Source organism: Amia ocellicauda, chromosome 5 (assembly GCF_036373705.1).
Source record: "Amia ocellicauda isolate fAmiCal2 chromosome 5, fAmiCal2.hap1, whole genome shotgun sequence".
Classification (NCBI taxonomy): Eukaryota; Metazoa; Chordata; class Actinopteri; order Amiiformes; family Amiidae; genus Amia; species Amia ocellicauda.
In genome coordinates, this window is record NC_089854.1 from 21,169,183 (window position 1) to 21,190,684 (window position 21,502).

A 21,502-nucleotide genomic window follows, 5' to 3' on the forward strand; every position below is an offset into this window, starting at 1 on the left:
TTTTAACATGTACTTGTCTGTCTGTTCAGTGCTCCATCATTACTTTTTGTGCTGCTGCTAAAACCTGAAATGGACCAGTGTGATAGATAGTCTCTGGACCCTGGTGTTTGTGTTCACACCAGAATCTTTGGTCAGAATCAGACCCAGCTCCTTTCTCCGAACCGGGGGGGCAGAGACGCATGTTAGTTAATTAAAGCCCACAGGCGTAAAGACCCCTGTGCCAGAACCTCACCTGCACCCTCACCCTGCAAGTTAATCTGCATGACAGTGGGGATAGCAGTCCACTTCAATTTAAGTCAGTTTAATGTTTCACTTTGGTTTAATTTATTGCATTTGTTGTCAGGTTTTGATAGTCATCCATAATGTATTGCATTATAATTGAGCTGTGGCACTGATGTATAGTGTACTGCAGTGTAGTAGTGACATCGGTCTGTTATCGCAGTGTTTTGTGAATCCACTTATTAGCTAAGACCTGTCAGACTGACTTGTGAAAATCAAGTTTTGTTTTGTAGCCAGCGTTACATTTGCAAGTCTGTCTTTTTGAATGCCCTTTCATCGTTTCAAGTGTGACACTGTCCACACTGCAGTGGGGAGCCGGGCCAAGAACCATAACTTATCAAACCTTCAACCGGGCTTCCAGAAGGCACTGCTTCTGATCGGATTGGCGTCGGTATAGAATACGGCCTCATTTTTATGGTCTGGTTATTTTCCTCTCAATAAGCGCTTGTGATGAAATCTGTACGTGTCAGATTAGGTGCGGCGTTCTGCACTTTCTTCCTGTGAGGCCGATAATTAAATCGGATCTGCTGTGAAGTTAAGATGACGAATTATAGAGAGAGCAGTGGCAGGAAACGCATCGCTGCTCCAGGACCGGCACGCATGTACGATGCACCCAAGCAAATGCATTCACTCGGCATCGACAATCTGAGAAACTTGTTCCAGAAAAAGTTATTTTCCCTTTTCATACAATGTTGTTATCATTTTTTCATTGACTGACTATAAAATAGAAATAAAACCTAAGAAGTGATGTTGGAAGGGCAATAAGGAGAAAGACAAGCTCACCTATTGTATAATAAAATAATAAATTTAAAAATCTAGCTTCGACATGGCCTACACAGCATCCAACCATCAGTTTTATTTACAAACTAGACCAATTATAGTACGCTGTCTGAACGCGGTACGTCTCGGGCCCTGGAGCCACAGTAGACTTCCCTCCTCCCTCCTCAGTGTTGTGCTTCAGCAAACCTCGTGTCCAGGCGGTTTCAGTCCCACCTGGGACTCCTGTTGTTCAGAAATATCTAACGGGGAATTTAAGCATATTGTCAACGGTGTAACTGAACCTGGGTGGAGGGGGACAGGGGTGAATACTGTGCCCGAAATGACAACACACTTGAGATGCACGAGTCACCACCTCTGTTTGTGTGAAGCTGTGGTAACTGTTGTTTAGCATGTGGGCTGCAGGGGCCTTATCCCCCAGTGACCTGTCATGAAACCACATGCTTATGTAATTAATACTCCAGTCCTGAGCACGTGTCCCATTAAATCCTATTTATGGAACTCCTAATAACCCTTTAATATTTTTTTTTTCCCTTGACCCAACACCACCACTCCAACACCTGTGAACAGTGTGTGTATATATATATATATATATATATGAGTGTGTTTCCACTTGTTTTCAATCTTTGAAGAGCTTACACAGAGAGCATGAAACACACACCCACCTGATGTTTTCAGAGCTGTAGCTGGCAGCTCATATGCAATGGGTTTGTCATTTTTAGTGAAACTGCTGATCCGTGGGGGTATATTATGATATTAAGCTTAAGGGTGACACGCACAGCACAATGAATTACAGACCTGTTTATTAATCTTACAACAGTGGAGACGTCATGGTCGTGTTTATGATTCTGTCTCACTGTATGGTAATTTAGTATGCAAGCTGTGTGCACCGAGTACACTGAATCAAATACGATCAACATCCTGCTTCACCATTAGAATATTTGTATTAATAATAATAATATTGTTTAAATAGATAATTTGTATTACTTTCTTAACATTAGATTAGATGTTAGCTTGTGCCTGGGAATGAAATGGATTGAGCAGGCAGAACCAGCAACACCCAGTCATGTGATCATATGTCGCTTCTATCCCAGGCTGCTGTGCTTTATTACAGTGATGACCTGACAAAGCACAGCAGTTTCCACCCCCCCAGTGGAAATAGACAACAAATGACAAAACACGTTCTAAAATAAACCTCTTGGTTCCTCCGTTTCTCTCCCTCAGTGCAGATATTCCTTGTTTCTTTTCATTTTATGGTGCAGTAATTTATCTGTGCATTAAGCGTGTTGACCCATCTGTCCGTGTGTTTGTCCGCAGGCGCTGAGGAATCTGTCCGACTGCAATGACCAGTCAGAGCAGCAGCCATGCAGACAAATCGGGTCTCCTGTCCTCAAAGCCGCCAGCCGCGCCCAAGCTGCAGGTCCAGCGCTCGCTTTCCCGCGAGACCATCACCATTCACTTCTCTGCCTTCGGGAAGGAGGAAGAGGAGGAGGAAGTTGAGTTGTACGGGGCAGCGGCCGCCTGCACCTCAGTCTTGGATGACTTCGACGACCAAAGCATTGTAACGGCCGTGGAAGCCAGCGAAGACCTTCTGTTCGGCCCGGACTCCGCTGACATGGCGATCCTCCCAGTATCCTCGACGATGTTGCCTTCATCCTCCTCCCCTTCCTTGGCAGCCCTGACCCCTGGGATTTTGCAGCCCCTCTCTCCTCACGTCCCCAGCCCTGCCCTCTCCATCTTGCCTTCGTCCTGCACCCAAGCGGCCTCCCCAGCCAGCTCTTCCTGGCCTTTGGAGCACAAGACATCCACCGCTGCCGCGGCGGCTCCGTCTTCATCCTCCACCACCTCGTCCCCCTCCAGATCCGTGGCCCCATCCTCCAGCTCCAAGCCTTTCATGAGCCTGGTTAAGTCTCTGTCCAGCGAGGTGGAGCCCAAGGAGCAGACACCTTCCCTGCGCCACCGGCACCTGATGAAGACGCTGGTGAAGTCCCTGTCCACTGACACGTCCCGGCAGGAGTCCGACTCTGTGTCCTTCCGGACTCCGGACTCACGCCTCAACCTGCACCTGTTCAAGCAGTTCACCCAGCCCCGTGTCACGGTCGCCGGAGACTCCAAGACTGCGCCCTCGTCGCCACTCACCTCCCCCGACAGCCGTTCCTTCTTCAACGTGACCGAGGTGGAGGCACGCATCGAGGACACCAAGCGCCGGCTCTCCGAGGTCATCTACGAGCCTTTCCAACTGCTCAGCAAGATCATGGGCGATGAGAGCAGCAGCAGCAGCCACCGACCCAAGGCATTGTCCTCCAGCGCCTCAGAGCTCTCCAGCCTGGTGGGCCTCAATGGACACCTGGAAAGCAATAACAACTACAGCATCAAGGAGGAGGAGTTCGACTCTGATGGAGAGTGCCTGCAGGGGGACTCAACACCCGGCCGCAGGGAGAGCACTGCCAACGCCACGGACCAGGCCAAGGACGCCGACGCCAAGGGCTCCCCGGCATCCAGCGCCAAGGAGGTCAAGTCCCTGGTGCTGGAGAAGTGCTCGCTGTCTGCGCTGGCCAAGCAGGAGGATGAGGAGTTCTGCGAGCTCTACAGTGAGGACTTCGAGCTCTGCGTGGACACTGAGACGGACGGAGACCGGCAGGAGGAGGCGGCGTCCAGGGCCGCGGAGGCCGAGACTGCCAGGCGCGCAGAGCTGTGCAGCGAGGATGAGCTAGAGGAGTCCGAACCGGCACCCAGCGTCCCGTCCAAAACGCTGCTGTTCCTGATCGCGCTCGTCTACGGATACTTCGTGCTGCCGCTGCCCCCCTACGCCTGCGGGCTGCTGCTGGGTGCGGCCGTTGGGTTCATGATCGCCATCGCAGCCATCTGGCTGTCTGCGCCGCGGGGCTCTGGTTATCTTCGGAGACGAGGTCAGCGCCGGGGCGGGCGGTGGAACGTCGCCAACCTGGACGTCAAGGAGCCGGGCATGTTTAAGGTAGGTGGGTGGAGACTCCCGCTGTTCTATATGATGCAACTTCATAATGCGGTAAAGCAAAGAAAAATGTGAAAGTCGATTTATTTACTGCAATCAGTCTCAGCTCTAATAGCAATAATTTGCAGAGTATTAATACCGGAAATGCTCAAGGCCAAAGCGAGTTCAATATCACGCAGTTTCACCTGTAACGCTGGAAGAGATTTTTGTATTATATTGGGGTAGAAGTGCACCTTTTTTTTACAATTTCAGGATACAGCGATGCTTTGGCTAAGTCTACATGTATGTAAAGCCATCCTCATCAATCATTTGACTACTTCGAACAGAAAGAACATCTAGTGAGGTCTACACTTCATTCTCAGACCTGCGACTCCAGACTAAGTAATTCAGTGTTGCAAGGCATGCTGTGTCTTCACGTTTAAAGGTTCAAAATGAAAAAAGACAAGTTATGGCTGGGATAGAAAGGCTAAACCTCGTCACATGGTAGGCAGCAGCTCAGACACAGTGAGGGAAGTCGGGTGTCAGAATCTGAACTAGTTTTGTTTGTTGGTCTGTCACCGTTTAGTATAGCTTGTGGTTAAGCCCATCACTGACCTGATGGTTAAGCCTGAGTTGAGCAAGAAACCGCACTAGAGCACAGGGCAACCGCTACAACTTTGAGCTAGGTCTTAACGAACAATACCTATAATTACACCTCTGGAAAAGGGCTTGCTGACACAAAACCACATCCGCAAGGCAGAGAGAAGTGGTGCTGGGTCTTGGTACTGTAGCTGTCGCCGTCTACTCAGCCCACTGCTCAGTCACTCTGGCTTGTGTGTCTGTTCAGCTGATGTCATTTGTTGGCACGCTGCGAGGAGGAGAGAGTTCATTTCCTGTTCATTTCAGGGATCGCAGGATTACACAGGCTGTAGCGTCCACAGCGTGAGTTCCACTGAGTCGTTGGTATAAAAAAACACAAATAAAATAGTTTTTCATTGAAAATTAAATAAATAAAGACTGATAGATACTGTTTGGTTTCATTCAAAATGGTTTGACATTACTGACAGCATTTTGTTAATTTGCACTGCGTATAACCATGCAAACTGCGTGAATTGTATTTTTGATTGATCTCCCTCTGAAAAACGTCCTTTCTGTGCACCGTCCTCACTGTGTGCTTGTGATGTGTGATCTGGGATGCTTTACTGCATTTTACCTTGGTCTTGGCCTTGGCTGGTGTATTGGGTACCTTTTGAATTACCCCCAATTAAGGTTTCTTTTTATGTGGCAGAAGGCTTTCTCTGACTCCTAATGCTACATCGCTGTTACACTCAAACATATCTCTTAAAATAATTTACAGTGTGTTAATGACGTGATCCTGTGAGGGCTGCAGTGTCCCACGGCTGATCTCGGGTGTCAGAAAACAATTTACGATGCGTTTATGGGCTTTATATTTTCCATGCCAGAGCCATCCTCGGCTTTATAGCACAAAGCAGTGTATTACTTGTGCGTTTATGATTCCTGCAGACTTTATTTTTCATTCATCCTTATGTATAGGCGTGTGGGGAATATAAATTTAATGCTGTGTTCATAGAATAATGTACATCTATGTTCCTCAGGCAGGAAAGAAACTAATATACAGAAGACTGAGGAGTTTTCTGGTTTATGTTTCCTGTCACATTTTACCAAGTGTCCTCGCCAAAAAGACTCCTGCCTTGAGCAGTACAGGAGAGATTTTGTTTCCATGCTCCTGCAGTTTGTATCGTGTGATTGCAGTGCCCTTATTGCCCTTTTGTCTAAATGCCCAGTCTATTCTGGGTTTTAGTGGATTTGTTCATGTCATGGTTACATGCAGAATCTCCACCCCATGCCGCTTGATCGGCCTTGGTTACCGTGAAACGATGATGACATCAGCTCCACTGCTAGTTCAGACTGCTTTAATCTCACAGGGCTGGGGGGGGGGGGGTTAAAGCTTGGCACAATGGTTTAACCAGACTTGCATTGCTTTGTGTCCTACTATGAAACCCTTCTCTGCTTTGAAAGGCATTTCACCAGGATGTGGAACAGTAGTGAGTGAAAAGTATAAAGTAGAGCTCCCCCTCCAATAAACGGACTTTATGAATTTACTGTAAAACTTCTAAAGGGCCTAATGGATCTTGTGAATGCAGATTTGATCAGTAGGGTGTTGTCCAAGCGGTTAGAAGAACTAGACACCCAATTTGCTGATGAACAGTGCCGGGGACCAGTGGCCTGGCAGAGTGGACCATGTATGTACAGTATGTGTTGTACAGTATTTGTCAATCAATTCCATCCCCAGTTTCTTCTGATAGGCAGGTGCACCAAAATAGACAAACCACAACAAGGAAGTACACCAGTAGGAGTAGTGTTTTAGTTTGAGTCGGTTTAATTGCTAAATATTGAACTCAAAACCGTGGTGTCTAGAGGGATTATCGCTGTACCAGCACTTAATGGAAGTGGTGGCTATTAAGAGATTACATTATCATGGGGCAAGAAGCATGCATCACTGTCCAGTCAACCGCTGCGCCCACTATCACAACACGCATACACTGCTGGGGAGGAGAGCTTCCCGTTTGTGTTTTATTGTTTTATTGTGTCTATCCTGGTGCCACTTTTTTATCTCTCCCCCCACACAAACTTTTCAATAAGACCCTCCATCAAATACTTTGTTTCAAAAAGGCACCCCTGTAGTCACATCGCTGCCCAAGCTGGCGACTGATGTGCAGGGAGTTGCAGAGCAGACGTTCAGTTTCCCTATGATTCTTCTGCTTTGAGCATTCCTTCCATCCTTCTTGATTAACCACTTTATCTGGTAGAGGGTCAGAGTGAGCCGTAGCCTAACCCAGCGGACCCGCCAGGCCAAGTACACCCTGGGGGGGACGCCAGCTCATCGCAGTCTTAAGTGTTCCTTGAGATTAAAACATGCTGCCCTGTCTACCTCAGTACAGTGTCTCTCGCTACAGCAGGCGCAGGTCCAGCCTTGACCCGGGGCCACTGTGACCTGTGACGCTGTGATCTGGTTACCAGTCGCCAGGATTGTGTCTTGCATGAGCACTGCTGTTCTCTGGACAGGGGGGAACGTGTCCCAATGCTTCTGAAGGCTAGGCTAACCGTGCAATTATCTTGACAAATGGCACAGTGCGATGCAGGCGGCATACAGGCTGTGAGTGGGCGGTGCCGGCGTGGCTGCCAGACCAGCTTACAGGAGCAGACCTGACCTCTCCATTAACAGACTTGCAGTGCTCCAGTTCCAACTGAAGTGTTCCTACTGCTAATTGGCTGCTAATTTATGCCTACTTCCAAGTTGCTAGCATGTCTTTCCTCTCCAGCACAGAGGTTAGTGGCTCAGCTTCCCAACAGCTGTCCACAAGTGTTTTTTGTGTAGCTTTTTCCAATAGATTAGTTTCCGAGTTCAATTGAGCACAAACCATTCTGCAGAAATTATAAGCTGAAAAAAAATACACGGTTGTTTTAGATTTTTACTTTTTTAAAGGATGTAGCCCCTTGTGAGTGACATCTCCTGTGTTGCAACAGCCTAAACATCTAGCGGTTTTAAAAATATTTGGATGTTTTGGAGAGAGGGGTGGGTTTGTACATAAGTAATATGAGGAATGTGGTTTGTGGCATGTGGCAAAGCATGCTGGGAAGCAGGAGAATGTGGCCAAACAGATCTGTACAGGAATTCAGTACCTGCCTGGCCAGTTTCTGACATTCAGCCTTGACAGCAGGCCTCTCAGAATGTGATGCCAACGTGCTGCCACTGCCTCCGAGTCCGTTTGTTCGCAGCAAGCAGTGCGGAAGTGGTTTGGGCTTTTGTCGGCATTCCCGATGTGATCCTTGGCAGCCACCGTCCTCCAGCTCTGTCAGGGAACTCTAAGTGGTCAGCGAACGTGAGACCTGGTCGACCTGTCCCACTAGCAGATGGTCCAGTTGAGTCACTCGGAGCTGAGCAGCCATGAAACTAAGCATCCCCCCACTCTGTGCTGCTCCGCAGCTCCCCCTGAGCCCTGAAACATCTTCTCCATCTCGGCCTCATATGTTCGAGTGAGAAAGTGTAGTCCTGGGAACACATGCATCACCCTGTCACGTGATCTGCAGGAGTTGTGATATCACCGTGTTGCCCCCCAGGCCCCTTCCAGGAATATTGAGCTAAATAAATCTTACCCAGTTATGTTTTTTTCTTTTCCAAGTATAAAATGGGGAATGAAACATCATGGCCTGGATTTGCTGTTATTTTTTTCCTCCCCCCCAGCAATTAATGGTGCTTGTAAATGTGCTGAGTCATGGGCAGCTAACAGAGAGCTCTCTGCATTGTGAAGGATTGTTAGCTTGATAACTGTGACATCAGTAAGTGCTGCTGACGCTCTGAGGCTGCCAAAATCGATGCACTGATATGTCCGAGTTATTGCTTTTTAATCATGTAGGGCCACGAATCAAACTGTAGCATCTTTGTTCAGATATTGAGCAGGTGATCAAGGCCGGGAGGGAAACAACTGAACTGAAATACAGGTGATTAAGCCACGCTGTGTCTCTGTAGTGCACACGATAAGGCTGTCTCTGTTTCTGAGAAAACAAGTGAGTCTCTTATCGCTCTTATCCTCCAATAACCGAAGCAGATGTGCATTAGGGACCGAGTGTGTTTACTGCGTGAAGCCCTTTTAACAGCTGCACAATGCTTTGCTTGACAGTCAGGCCTGCTTTAAAAGAACATTTTAAATATAAAATCTCGTTTGATCCCGATCCACAGGCAGCCAACATTGCGGTTCCAGTGTTAAAATCGGTTTTTTCACCAGGATACAGAGCTGGGTTAGAGTGCTAAAGTGGAAAAAAGGAAGCGCCTAAAAAAAGAAGAAAATGCATTAGTATTGATCCCTGTATCAGCTTCACACATTTCCAACAAAAACACTTTCTGCTGGGCTGCTTGGCCACTTTCTGACATCTAAAGCATCTAATCACACACATAAGGGTTTAGGGGGTGATGTGCCCCTCACAATGTTGTGAGAAATTGTCCCCTCCAGTAATGTATGCCTGGCTTCACAGGCGTAGGGGATGTGTCCCCCTCCCAATCCTGAAACAAAACTTACGCCCCTGGTCACACGCATGATGGCTGGTAACTTTTCCTCCCACTCCCTGGTTCCCCTCAGGGGTGGATGAACGAGATCCACAACTACGACCCTGAGACGTACCACGCCACCCTGACGCACTCGGTGTTCGTGCGCCTGGAGGGCAGCACGCTGCGGCTGTCCAAACCCAACCGGAACATCTCGCGCCGGGCCTCCTTCAACGAGCCCAAACCTGACGTCACCTACATCAGCCAGAAGATTTACGACCTGACGGACAGCAAGGTGAGTTTGCATTTGTGTGTGCGTGGATGTGTCTGAAACTATAAATGCATGCTCCAGTCTGGAGGGGAGAGCCCTTGTCCACTGTAATGCCGCCCGTGGGGAAACTTATCTTTGACAAAGGATAAAGGTCATTTCCACATGACCTAGGTGAGGCACATGTTTGAGATTTAGGTTGTGTACTTTTTATTTTTTTAAGCCCATTGTTTTCACACTGACGCATGTTGACCGCAGGTGCAGTTAAGCACCGAGTCTCAACCAGAGTTTGATTATTGTTTAGCAGATAACCTCAGTGAAAGTGCATGGGTGAGCGGTTGCATTTTTCTTTCTTATCTTTAACCTTCATTTGAGCGCCAGCCCCCCCAAATGACAGTCACGCTTCGAAGGGCTTCAGATACATCCAAAACCATCAGTGGTGCGGAAAAAGGGAATATCAGCCCAGGGCTAAGGAACAGACCGAGAATACATTGGCACCCGGTTCGCAAGATGGCCAGAACCCCTACCCCCCCTACCCGTCCTAACCCTAATGGTGACCTACCCCAATCCAAGTGTGTGAGTGGCAGCATGATCCCAGTGCAGCGCACCCCTGTGATTGAACGCAGCGTAGCACAACAGTGTGTCACGGAATGGGGTTCTCCCCAAAGATGGTAACTGTTGTGCCTTCCAGCACCACGATCTTAGATTTCAAGCCAATATCTTGAGAAAGGTACTTCAGGAAACTGATTTGACTTGCGATGTTATAACGACACATAGCATGAAAATAAGTACTTCGGTTTCTTCTTTGAAACAGCCAATCTTGTCCAGGTTCTTCTCTCCCTTGTTCTCTCTCTCAGAACTTGGTGTAGAGATCCAATCTAGTTTCCCAGGGAGGGGCGGGTAGTTAGTTAATAGTTTAGTCAGTAATTTGTTACTTTTCCCCCGACCCACAGATCTATCTTGTTCCCCCAAGCCTGGCCCGAAAGAGGGTATGGAATAAGAAGTACCCCATCTGCATCGAGCTGGGGAAGCAGGAAGACTTCATGTCCAAGGCCCAGGCAGACAAGGAGGCCAGCGAGGAGAAGGCCGGGGGCGCAGAGAGTGGAGAGGCAGCGGGGGGTGAGGAGGGCAAGAAGCCCCCTGCGCCACAGGAGGGGGGTCGGTCGGCAGGGCACCGGGACCACACTCTGTACCTGTTCGGCAGGACCGGCCGTGAGAAAGAGGAGTGGTTCCGACGGATCCTGCTGGCATCCAGACTCAAGTCCGAGGCCAAGAAGCCCTCCAGCCTCCCCAGCACCAAGAGTGGTAAATAGTCCTGCAAATACACACACACATTTGTATATCTACAACCACACATTAACACACCCTCACATATAACCATGAATATACAAATACACAAATACATATTTCACCTGAGAAGTAATAAGGTAACAGACATTTATGAACCTGGTTGTGGTGCTTCACCATTGAGATCCCAAACGGGGTTTCTCTCAGCTTCACTCCGTCTCCAGGGGCAGGAGTCCTCGCAGGTTTTACATCATTAACTGCTCAAGACCTGGGAAACGTTTTAAATTGATCCAATTAAGCCGATTTACTAATTTGGTTATGGTAATTAGGAGCTCGTCTGCAAGGAAGACCAGAAGAGTTTTCCAGCTCTCAGATTTTGCCACATTTGGGGGGAAAAATACACCATGGGAATGCTTGAGATTTTTTTAAATAAAAAGATACATTCCTACAAAATGCAACTTTATAACACTGCTAGGGACAGTCTAGGGCTGTTCTGGAACTGTCTGTTGCTCTGTACCAGGGTGTGGAGTTGGAAATTCAAGTCAACCTTCAGTAGACCTTTTGCCGTATCATTGCGTAAATTTAATTTGATCTTCGTTCATTACAAAAAAATATTCTACACCCCGTACCTGATCTCTCCCTTTTCACGGCGCCATTTCAAAGTGAAGCCGTGTCTCTGGACAGCTCTTTTGAAGCCGTCCAGATGTTTGGTTAACCATCGGCTGGCTTGTAATTAGTCGCGTGAAGCTTCCCTCCGCTCGTCCTTAACGGGGGCCCACGCCACGTTGTGAAGGAGGCCTCCTTTGTCAGACGGAAGTTAAATAAAGAGTGACAAGAAAGACGGCGGTGCTGTGTGATGATGAAAGGAAAGGGCTGGTATCAATATTTAATGCGTTTGTCAGAAGGGGAAGGCAGCTGTGATGTGATCTCAGTAGTCCTTTTTGCATGAATATGAAAATGTCATGTTCATCGGGAGGTTTTATTTCATCGTCAGCGGTGACTTTGTAGCAGACGTGAAATGGAGAGGCTCAAAAGGGCCTTCACTCAGGCAGCATGGGGCTTTGACACCCTAAGATAAACTAAAATAGTGCACAGAAATTGCTACAGAGCCTGGCTTACACCCCTAATATGGTGCGTGGCTTATACCCCTCATGGCGCTGGTCCGGACTTAATTTCAGGTTTCGGTGAAATTAGATTTTAATGTTCCTTCTCGGGACGTTCTCCACACCCAGGTTTTTGTTGGTAGAGACCAGTTGCAGAAACACGGTAAACGCAAGATTGTTTTGTACTTTGTTTATTTACATTTGGCTACATTTTGTCCTCCTCCCTTTAGCAGCGTTCGTGCCGGCGCACAGTCGCAGCAGCAGCAAGGGCAGCCTGGACGAGGCAATGTCGCAGCCCAAGCAGAAGGAACTGACAGCGAGCGTCCGGCAGAAGATGCTGCTGGACTACACCGTCTACATGGCCAAATACGTGCCCCTCGAGCCCGGCAGCCCGGCCACCAGCCCCCTGCCCAGCGAGGAGAGCAGCCCCTCGGCCACCAAAAAGGTACAGGGTGTACGGTTTGATCGATTTGATAAGAATGTGCGGCAGTGGAAGCGAGAAGGCAAGACTAAAAAGCTGCTCCTGACCTCATTTGTTCTTCTTCTCCATCCCCCTTGTCCACCTCCATCCCCTGCATCTCTGTGTCCCTGTCTTGCTATCTTCCTGTTCCCCCGTTCACATTTCTCACCCCCATCTCCCCGTCCCAGTTGCCAAGCAGTCAGTTGGAGGAGGAGGAGCCGGAGGCCTGGGCCAATGCCTTGCTGGGCCGGATGTTTTGGGACTTCCTGGGGGAGAAGTACTGGGCTGACCTGGTGTCTAAGAAAATCCAGATGAAGCTCAGTAAAATCAGGGTGTGTATTACCAGACCATCGAGCAGGGTAGCTGTGGCTTTAGCTGTGGTGGCGCGAGGAGGACCGGATTTCCTGTCCTGGGGCCACAGGGTCATCACGGTCATGGGGTTTTGATGCCCAGGGAGAGAGAGACGCCGTTTCACCGGTGCTGTGCGTCTCCTCTGTTGCAGCTGCCGTACTTCATGAACGAGCTGACCCTCACCGAGCTGGACATGGGCGTGGCCATCCCCAAGGTGCTGCAGGCATCCAGACCCTCTGTCAATCATCAAGGTAAGACGCCAAAACCGAGCCATCCCCGGTGTTAGGTCCCTGGTCTTCTAAGTGGTTTTCGCGTTGTAGTTGTATCGTGCTCGGTGTCAAACAGCTCCCTGCACTGTTAGCAAGAGGGATTAAATGCAGGCTCCCCTCCCTCACTCCCTCCTTCCCCTCAATTAATGCTGCCGCCTGCATCCCCGGGTGTGAGAGTGTAAGAGGACGGTAATTGAAAAGGAGCTGGCGGACACCACGAGTATTTAGGAAGCCGCACCCGGGCCGTGTGTGATGGACGTGTGATGTCTCTCCCTGGCCTGGTTACCGAGCCGAGCTGCAGTCTCCCTGCATGGCGATGGGGCAATAAAATTATAATCCTATTAGGGAAATTTAGGTTTTGCATGTTTTAATTCCTGGCCGGCATGCAAGAAGGGGAGGCCACAGCAAAGCAGGAGAACAGAAGTTAGTGTGTGTGTGTGAGCTGGTATTGATGAAGCTCATTCCGCTCTGTATCCCCTGCAATCCCCTGCTGAGTTCTGAGCCCATGCCGGTGTTTGCCAGTCCAGGAGCCCTGTGTGGACTGTTTACACCATGGCCTCCTGCAGTCTCTGACCTACAGGCCTTTGTTCTCGAAGGGAAACATGTTTACAGGCTGTAGCTCAGAGGCCGCACTGCCCGGATCGAGTGTAAAACCTTTGCTCCACTGCCTCTGAACAACCCCCCCCCCCCCTAAACAAAACAAGTGCAAATGTCCAGCTGAGCCTTGAGCCCAGACGTGAACATCATATAAAATCATTTTCTATTTTTGTAATGTATTTATTTATTCAGTTTGTACGACATCTGTGACCCAAGGCCTCTAGGATAATAATAAGAAAGTACAAGAAACACACTAAACAAAAACAAATTGTAAGAATCCCGTGTCTGTAACTTTTGAAATGTTTTGCTGGGTTCAATTCACAGAGTTGTGAAGATATGGGCCTTCGAGGTAGAGCCACAGATACTGTCCCCACACACTGGCGTTGTTGCTCCGCTGCTGTGGGACGCTCCCTGTGTGCTGGTGTCTTGTGACCAGCTCTGACGCCGCATGACTAACCAGACTGGAGAGCCAGGGCCGTGTGTGAGAGCTCATTGTGTAACTCCAGATGACAAACACAACGCAGAGAGAGAGACCACTTCACGTTAGGCAACATTACCCTAGAACACACCTCACACTACACGTACCGGGGCCTGACTATTAGTGCGTCAGGGGGTTTTAACCTGGCAGTGAAGGCACTCAAAGACAAAACAAGAAGAGCTTTCTACGCAATCAGAAGAAGATTCTATAACATTAATATCCCCGTCAAAATCTGGCTCAAATTAATTGACAGTGTGATCCAGCCCATTGCGCTGTACGGTAGTGAAGTATGGGGTCCACTCAGTCAACAGGACTACACTAGGTGGGACAAACATCCAATAGAGACCCTGCATGCTGAGTTCTATAAAAACATACTGCACGTGCACAGGAACACACCAAACCACGCATGCAGGGCAGAATTAGGCTGCTTCCCAACCCTCATTAATATAAAGAAAAGAGCACTGAAATTCTGGATGCACCTGAAGAAAAGTGAGTCAGACTCACTCCAGTACAAGGCCCTCCAAACCCAAGAGCTCAGCCCTGAAAAGAGTCCCCTGAGTCAGCTGGCCCTGAAGCTCACGGCACTGACCCCCGCTAATACTGCGAACAGAGACCAGCTTCAGGTCAGCACTGCTTACCTGCCCCCAATTAGAGTCAACCAAATCATAAAGATAACCAACACCTCCTATCTGGAACATTGGAACAATGAAACCAAATCCCAAAGTAAACTGGATTGCTATCAGGCCCTAAACAGAGAATACACCCTGGCAGAGTATCTCTTCACTGTCAGAGATACGAAGCAGAGACGGAGCAGAGACCCAGTACAGGCTCAGTGACCACAGCCTGGCCAGAGAGACGGGCCGACACAGGCAGAGCTGGCTGCCCAGAGAGGAGCGGCGCTGTGGTCACTGCGAGACAGAGATGCACTTCCTCTTCCACTGCAATAAATATGCCAAATTAAGGGACACATTCTTTAATAAATACATAAATATTATAAAATCATTTTCTGAATTGATAAATGAAAAAAAAATAGCTATCCTCCTGGGGGAGGGACACACAGCCCCCCTGGCCGCCCAATATGTAGCCGCCTGCCACAGCCTGAGGGGCTCACTGTGAAAACATACATGAGCACCAGCTGTAAACTTGTTAACTATAAATAAAGTAAATGTACATGTCTATTAAGATTTTATTTATAAATTATATTGTACTGTTTCAATTATTTATTTATTTATTTATTTATTTATTTATCCTTTTTCTTACCTTTTATTATTTTTCAATGTATGTATATAATATCAACTGCTTTGGCAACACTACGAAACTGTTTGTCATGCCAATAAAGCACCATTGAATTGAATTGAATTGAGAGGGAGGGAGGGTCTTTCATATCGTTCATACTGCAGAACACAATGTATAGATATAGAGGTATATGTACAGTGTATGTATGTGTGCCACAGAAGAAGCATGCTTTGTTCCCAGGAATATAAAAGGGACACGGCACTGCAAAAATACCACCAATCTTTGAGAAGCCTGATCAGTGCTTTGGCTTCACTGTTGATAGAGTGTCTGTAGTTTCCCTGCTTTACTGTATTCGTTTTCTCCTGAGAGTTCTTGTTTGTTTGTTCTGATTTGCGTTTGGAAGACAGCGTTGTTATTTGTGGTGATTTAAATCCGTTTGTGAGTGAGGCGAGAAACTCCAACACAATTCAACCCAGAGTGGCTTTGTGGGTAAAGGGAACAATCAGAGGCAATGACTGATTTGATCATAAAAAAGGGAAAAGTAGGATGCAAGGGAGAGATATTTGGGACAGGCTGTCCTCGGGCAGCACAGAACTGTGTCAGAGGTCATCAGCAGAGTGCAGTTTTGTTGTGTTTTATGGCAGTATGACCAACAGCTGGTGTTTGTGATATTTTGCACAACATTTCGACCCACGTTTGATGGAAATTCTTGGCACTTCTATTGGCTCTCTAACACACTGTGTCACAAAGCTGGCAGTGTGACGCTGTGTGGGATCTGGGGCCTTGGTGTCTTTATTGTGTCTCGTTGTGCGATGCACGGGTGCCGTCTCCCTTTTATCGCCCCGCGAGCAGATAAGGCTGTAATGAGAAAAGAAATTGATTTTGCAGAGCTGGTGCGATGCATGCGCAATAGAGACGTCAGCTGAAATGGGAAACGCCTCCCAGCCGCCGCTAAAGGTGATGCTCGAGACCAGAGGCCGTTGCAAGGAGATTGGATCGAGTCTTGATTGAGCTCAGTTAGATGCTGAAATCTTCACGGTCCTGGTGTGTCGCCAGGATTCGGTTAATTAAAGATTCTCAGACCGTCATCCGCCGAATACCTATCTATCTGTTTGAGTTGCTTTGCTGTCATGTGAAGATGAGCCAAAACCCGGCAGCTTGTTTAACAATCCTGTGGCTGTGTTTAAAGTCCTGATGATCCTTCGAGATCTGCGCCGTGATTCTGGGAAGCCCGGGAGCCAGGAGGGCCCAGCGGGATGGTGTCAGTTCTGGCTCTAGCAGTCCCGGTGTGGGTGTCTGGTGTTTTGGCTTGGGAGGGTATCCCATTGTTGCCCACATCACAGTTTAAATCTATAGACTGCCTGTCAGTTGTTCAGCTTTAGAGTGCTTTGTCCCAAGGCGTGTTTCATTAACGAGTCATCTATTATCTTATCCATTATTATTTTGTATTCCATTATACTTTGTTGTAGTTGTATGTGGTACAGTCCCTGCAGGCTGGCACAAGTTCTGCCGCCCATCACAGTCCAGGATATAGTGGGTTGGTTGTGAAGTCCCTGTGACACTGGGTCTCGCACATCCTTCGCCCTTCAGGAGCCGGTGTCCAGGCCAGAGGGGGTTCACAGGTCCTCACGGCACACTGGAGCTCTTTAATGTATTAATTCATTATTACTTATCTTAGTTGGTGGAAACTATCCTCTGTCATCTTCCCTAACAGCTCAGACTTTTTAATTGGAAAAGTATAAATGGACTCAGGCGAGATGAAGCTTCGTACACCGTGCCCTTTCTGGAAATGCCAGCTGTTATGAAGGCTTATTATTGAAGTGCTGCGCGGCCTGGTATTTGAAAACATCTTCCCACATCAGCAGGGAAGAAAAACATGTGCCTTGCATATTTAACCAACCAACACAGAAAAAAAAGTATTTTGAATAATGTTACAGCCCTGCTAAATGTTAGACCTTTTCATACTGTTAAAAGGAATGATTTTATTGTTTTAGACCTCACGGAGAATGATTTTCTTGAGTTGCCTGAGCCTTGTACTGCCCGAGATATTTTCCATATTATTTCTTATAACCTTTCATAAAAATAAATGCAATAAATCTGATTTTAAAGTTCAGATAGACATCCTTCCACTAGGCCCAGTGCCCGACAGGCTTGTGTTTCCTGCTTGATCTGCTGAGTTAAAGAAGGAGATGTGGGTTTGACTGTTGCCCCTGGATGTGAGTCGGTCACGGGAGTGAGATGCACATAAATCTGTGCTCGCAACGCCCCCTGGTGGATCTGGGTGGAACCTCCATTAAAGACATCTGGCGAGTTTTCTGACACGTTTAGAATAATATTTAGTTTGGTTGTTAGTAAAATACAGCTAATAAAATTCCCACTCTTGTATTTGGAGGTCCTGCCCCTCTCGACAAGACCATGTCTTCGAATACTAAACCAGTTGAGCCGTTGCACTCTGAGGCTCTTGGCTTTTTCTTCTTTGAAACACGCTAATTTCTTCTTTGGTTTTTCTGAGCTGCACTTTCAGTTCCTGAAAGGCAACATTTATCTGTGGGGGCGACACCGAAACCAGCAGTGCAGCTGCGATCTGTTTTCCTTCATGGGGCTGGATGTTAACACGTGCCCGGATAGGAAAGAATAGGCAGAGACGGAGACAGAGAGATGGAACAGAAAGTGAATTAAGGCTGATGTATTATTCTTAATACACTTGTATGTCTTGCTAGTTTGTCTAGCCCTGTAATTTTGCTGTGTTTTCCATGTTATATTGAACATCAGAAGTGTCATTTCATTACACTGCAGGTTGTAAATTCCAGCCCAGGCACACGCTCTTGTTAAATAGGGATTAATCTGTAATTAGAAGAAAGGTGGCCAAATTAAAACCTTAAAGCAGCCCCTCTGTCAGGTGCTGTGTATCTATGGGGCTGCAGTGTCCATATGGATGAAATATTCCCGATCCGTGCTTTTCTACGAGGTCTCACCTCCTCCTTTCCTGTTTTTGGAGGCTCAGCGGCCGATGTGTTTGAAGGTGTTCGCGCAGTGCATTTGCCTGAGCCGCCATGCGGACTTCAAAAGATGCGCCTCTCCCCACGCAGGAGTGGAGGCAGCGAGTCCAGCTGTGTCTCCCACAGAGCGCCCCGGGATCCCTGCCCCACTCCCAAACAGCAGCTACAAGTTTGCTTTGCCCCCATCAGTGAGAGAGAGAGAGAGGGAGGGAGGGAGAGAGAGTGGTCCAGGGCAAGGTGGAGCAAGTGAGCTGCATGCTAAACAGTCTGCCGTCTCCTCAGACAGCGGAGAGAAATTAAATACCTGTCTCGACCCAAACCGAGGACTACCCTCAATGTGAAAATCTTAACTGAGTGAAATAAATATTTAATTTGTCTTTATTTGCATGATTGAAGCCCCAATTGATTAATTTGTTTGTTTATGAATATAACCCACGAATGAGAGAGAAAAGGCCGGACAATTAAAAACCAGACCGGCGCAGAGAGCTGCTTCACATGTCTGTCTGTCCGTCTGTTCTCAGGGCTGTGGTTCGACCTGGAGATCTCCTACAACGGCTCCTTCCTGATGACCCTGGAGACTAAGATGAACCTGGCACGCCTGGGCAAGGAGCCCGCGGGCGAGGGGCTGCGTGTGGGCGAGACGGGCAAAGACGGGTAAGAGACATGCCGGGGGGAGGTTCCCAGGACACAGTGCAAAAACCCACTGAGGTCGACTTCTGTACCGAGAGAGGGACCGGGCGGAGGAAGTGCGTCACGGTGGTTTTTATACAGTCAGATCCAGAGATCACACATGGCGCGTCTCTCACTTTCATACTCGCCTGTACGACTTCCTGCTGTATTATTCATAACTCTCTCGTAGCTCATAGACAGGGTCCCCCCTTCAGACCCCTTCTCCCAGACGGCTTCATTTCTCCCGAGTCGCTGCCCTATTTGAAACCGGTTACATTCGAGACAACATGTCCAAACCTGGAGAGTCGGTCGGACTCTAGGACCCGAGGGCGTGTAAAACGCAGGGGAAGGGGAAATGGGCAGGAGAGAAAGTATGAGTTAAAGTTCAGCCAATTAATGTACTGTGCAGAGATTTGTTGGGATGATTTATCTATCGCTTAGCAGCTCCATCAGTAACTTCTCACTGTGCGTTTTCTCTCCATGTCTCTCCATTGCTCATGTCTTTGGATTCATAACTCTGTGGATTTGTCTATACCTGGTGAGTGGTGCTTGCTTGATCCCGGTCGTGCCCATCCTGGTAGCTGTAGGCAAAGTCGTGGCATTTTGTGCGACCTCTGCTTCCCCCTGTGGTGGCTGTGTGGTTTTGTGTTTTGGTTTGAGGTTTTTTAAAGTTATTTCTGTTTTTATTTATTCGAGTATGCCTGCAACACACAAACGAAAGATCATCTGATGCTGCTCCCAGAGGCCCAGAGGTGACTGGGAACTGAAACCCGTCCGAGGCTGGCAGCAGATTCTTTCAGCCACTTATCAGGCCAGATGTTCTCCTCAGTCAAAGGCTTGCCAGCTTCTGTGTCATACTTTACACAAGGTCCTCTACAAACAATCAGAAGCACTGGACTTTTGTCCTGTTTGGGGAACTGCTCCGCTCTCTGTCTGGAAGCATCAGCTGATCTATTTGTGGTTTTTTTTGTTTTATTTATTATTTGGGGTCCTTGCATGACAGAGTGTGATGCAGGGGGTGCCCTGGCATGCAAAGCCGCATGCTGACATCCCCCCAAGTGCCAGACTGTTCTCTCACATTGCCAGAGGCCCTCGCCCACCCGGCACGCACCACGAGGTCGCGGTTCACACGTGTCACCCCTCCACCTCCCTTCATGAGTCGGAGTAACGCTGAAGACCAGTTGTGAAATACAGACACCCATCCAGGACTGTTAATGTCTTCAGGCTCCCACATAAAAGGCTCTCTGGTTAGGGATTTGTTTATTCTAATGTCTTCAGGAGCTTCGAATATTGCCAACCAGTTGCTGATGCATATTCTGCAACTCCCACCAGTGGTTTTGCATTGTAAATGTCTCAGCTGGGTGAGGGTCCCGGGGGCAGCTGCACAGTGTGTCCTGTAGTGAAGAGCCCTAGGTATGAAGTTGTATTACCCTGCGGACCTTCCAGAGAGCAGGGACAGCATCGTTCACATTCACACGGCTCTATACTTGTTCCAGTCCAAACTGTTACAAGACATGGCAAACACATCCCAGGACACTGCTGTGAAGGGCTGACAACACAACAATCAGCATCGTATGTAGGGCACACTCCCAGTACAAGAGACCGTGAGACACCTCTTGGTCTCAGAGAGGGAGAGAGATTTAACCTTGTTTTTGCGAGTGTCTTGGGGTCTGTCACAGTCCCTTGGCTCCCCAGTGAGTTCTGCTGCTCGAAATAAAAGATTAAATCTGCGCTTGTGAAGCGGTGCTGAGGGGCGGGTTGTGACACTGTGCTGTGTCTCAGGGCCAGGCCGCGGACCTACTGCCTGGCGGACAGTGATGAGGAGTCATCCAGCGCCGGCTCGTCGGACGAGGAGGACCCCCCAGAGCCCACCGCTGCCGACAAGAGCCTCGTCCCTGGAGCTGAGGGGTGAGCCCTCCACCTCCTCTTCTCTCACCTTCCTGTCTTTTCCTTTGTCTTTCTAACTTGTCGTTTTCTGTCTTTCTCTCCCGTCTGTCTCCTTTTCCTCTGCCTGTCTGTCATGTCGCCGTGTGTCCCTTGTCCTCCTCGCGCTTCTCCCTTCTTGGGTCTCTTTACAATTTGTCTGACCTTCTCCCCCCCCACTCTCCTCCACAGGTACGTCGGCGGACACCGGGCCAGCAAGATCATGCGCTTCGTGGACAAGATCACCAAGTCAAAGTATTTCCAGAAGGCAGCAGAGACGGAGTTCATCAAGAAGAAGATCGAGGAGGTGTCCAACACACCGCTGCTGCTCACGGTGGAGGTGCAGGAGTGCCGGGGGACCCTGGCCGTCAATATCCCCCCCCCACCCACTGACCGCATATGGTACGTGTGCCGCCCACCGTGCTTAGCTTAGTACGAGCTTAGTTTCAATTATTTTATTTGTACACATTTACTTTTAGATCATTTGTTTATACGTGCGAATCTGAATACCAGATATTCTTTCTTTTAACCCTGCACTGCAGACAGTCTGGCTTGGATGTGCGTCTGTCTGTGTGAATGTGTCTTCAGTGTTATCTTTGTGTGAGCGTGGCTTCGCCCACCTTTGGTGCAGAGACATTAAAAAAATATCCCTGAAGCCAGGCTGCCCTCTGGTGGTCACTCTATTACTTGCATGTGAGAGAGAAAGTGTATATATTTGCGTGTATATTTCCATCCTCTCTCTCTCTTGTATATATATTTAAACGCACACAAGAATGGGAGAGATATAATTA

At 48.4% G+C, this 21,502-nt stretch overlaps 1 protein-coding gene across 3 annotated transcripts in view; it reads left to right on the forward strand.

Annotated features, from left to right (window-relative positions):
* Positions 1-21,502, forward strand: part of tex2 (testis expressed 2) — a 53,202-nt gene that overhangs the window by 27,871 nt on the left and 3,829 nt on the right. For 2 of the 3 annotated variants that reach the window (XM_066704266.1, XM_066704267.1), the window contains 9 exons: positions 2,374-4,030; positions 9,166-9,366; positions 10,293-10,644; positions 11,960-12,174; positions 12,378-12,521; positions 12,692-12,791; positions 18,641-18,773; positions 20,571-20,696; positions 20,904-21,113. In XM_066704266.1, the coding sequence (XP_066560363.1) occupies positions 2,399-4,030; positions 9,166-9,366; positions 10,293-10,644; positions 11,960-12,174; positions 12,378-12,521; positions 12,692-12,791; positions 18,641-18,773; positions 20,571-20,696; positions 20,904-21,113 (3,113 nt within the window). In that variant the 5' untranslated portion in view covers positions 2,374-2,398. The remainder of the gene's footprint in view (positions 1-2,373; positions 4,031-9,165; positions 9,367-10,292; positions 10,645-11,959; positions 12,175-12,377; positions 12,522-12,691; positions 12,792-18,640; positions 18,774-20,570; positions 20,697-20,903; positions 21,114-21,502) is intronic. The other variant, XM_066704268.1, reaches the window with a different exon arrangement.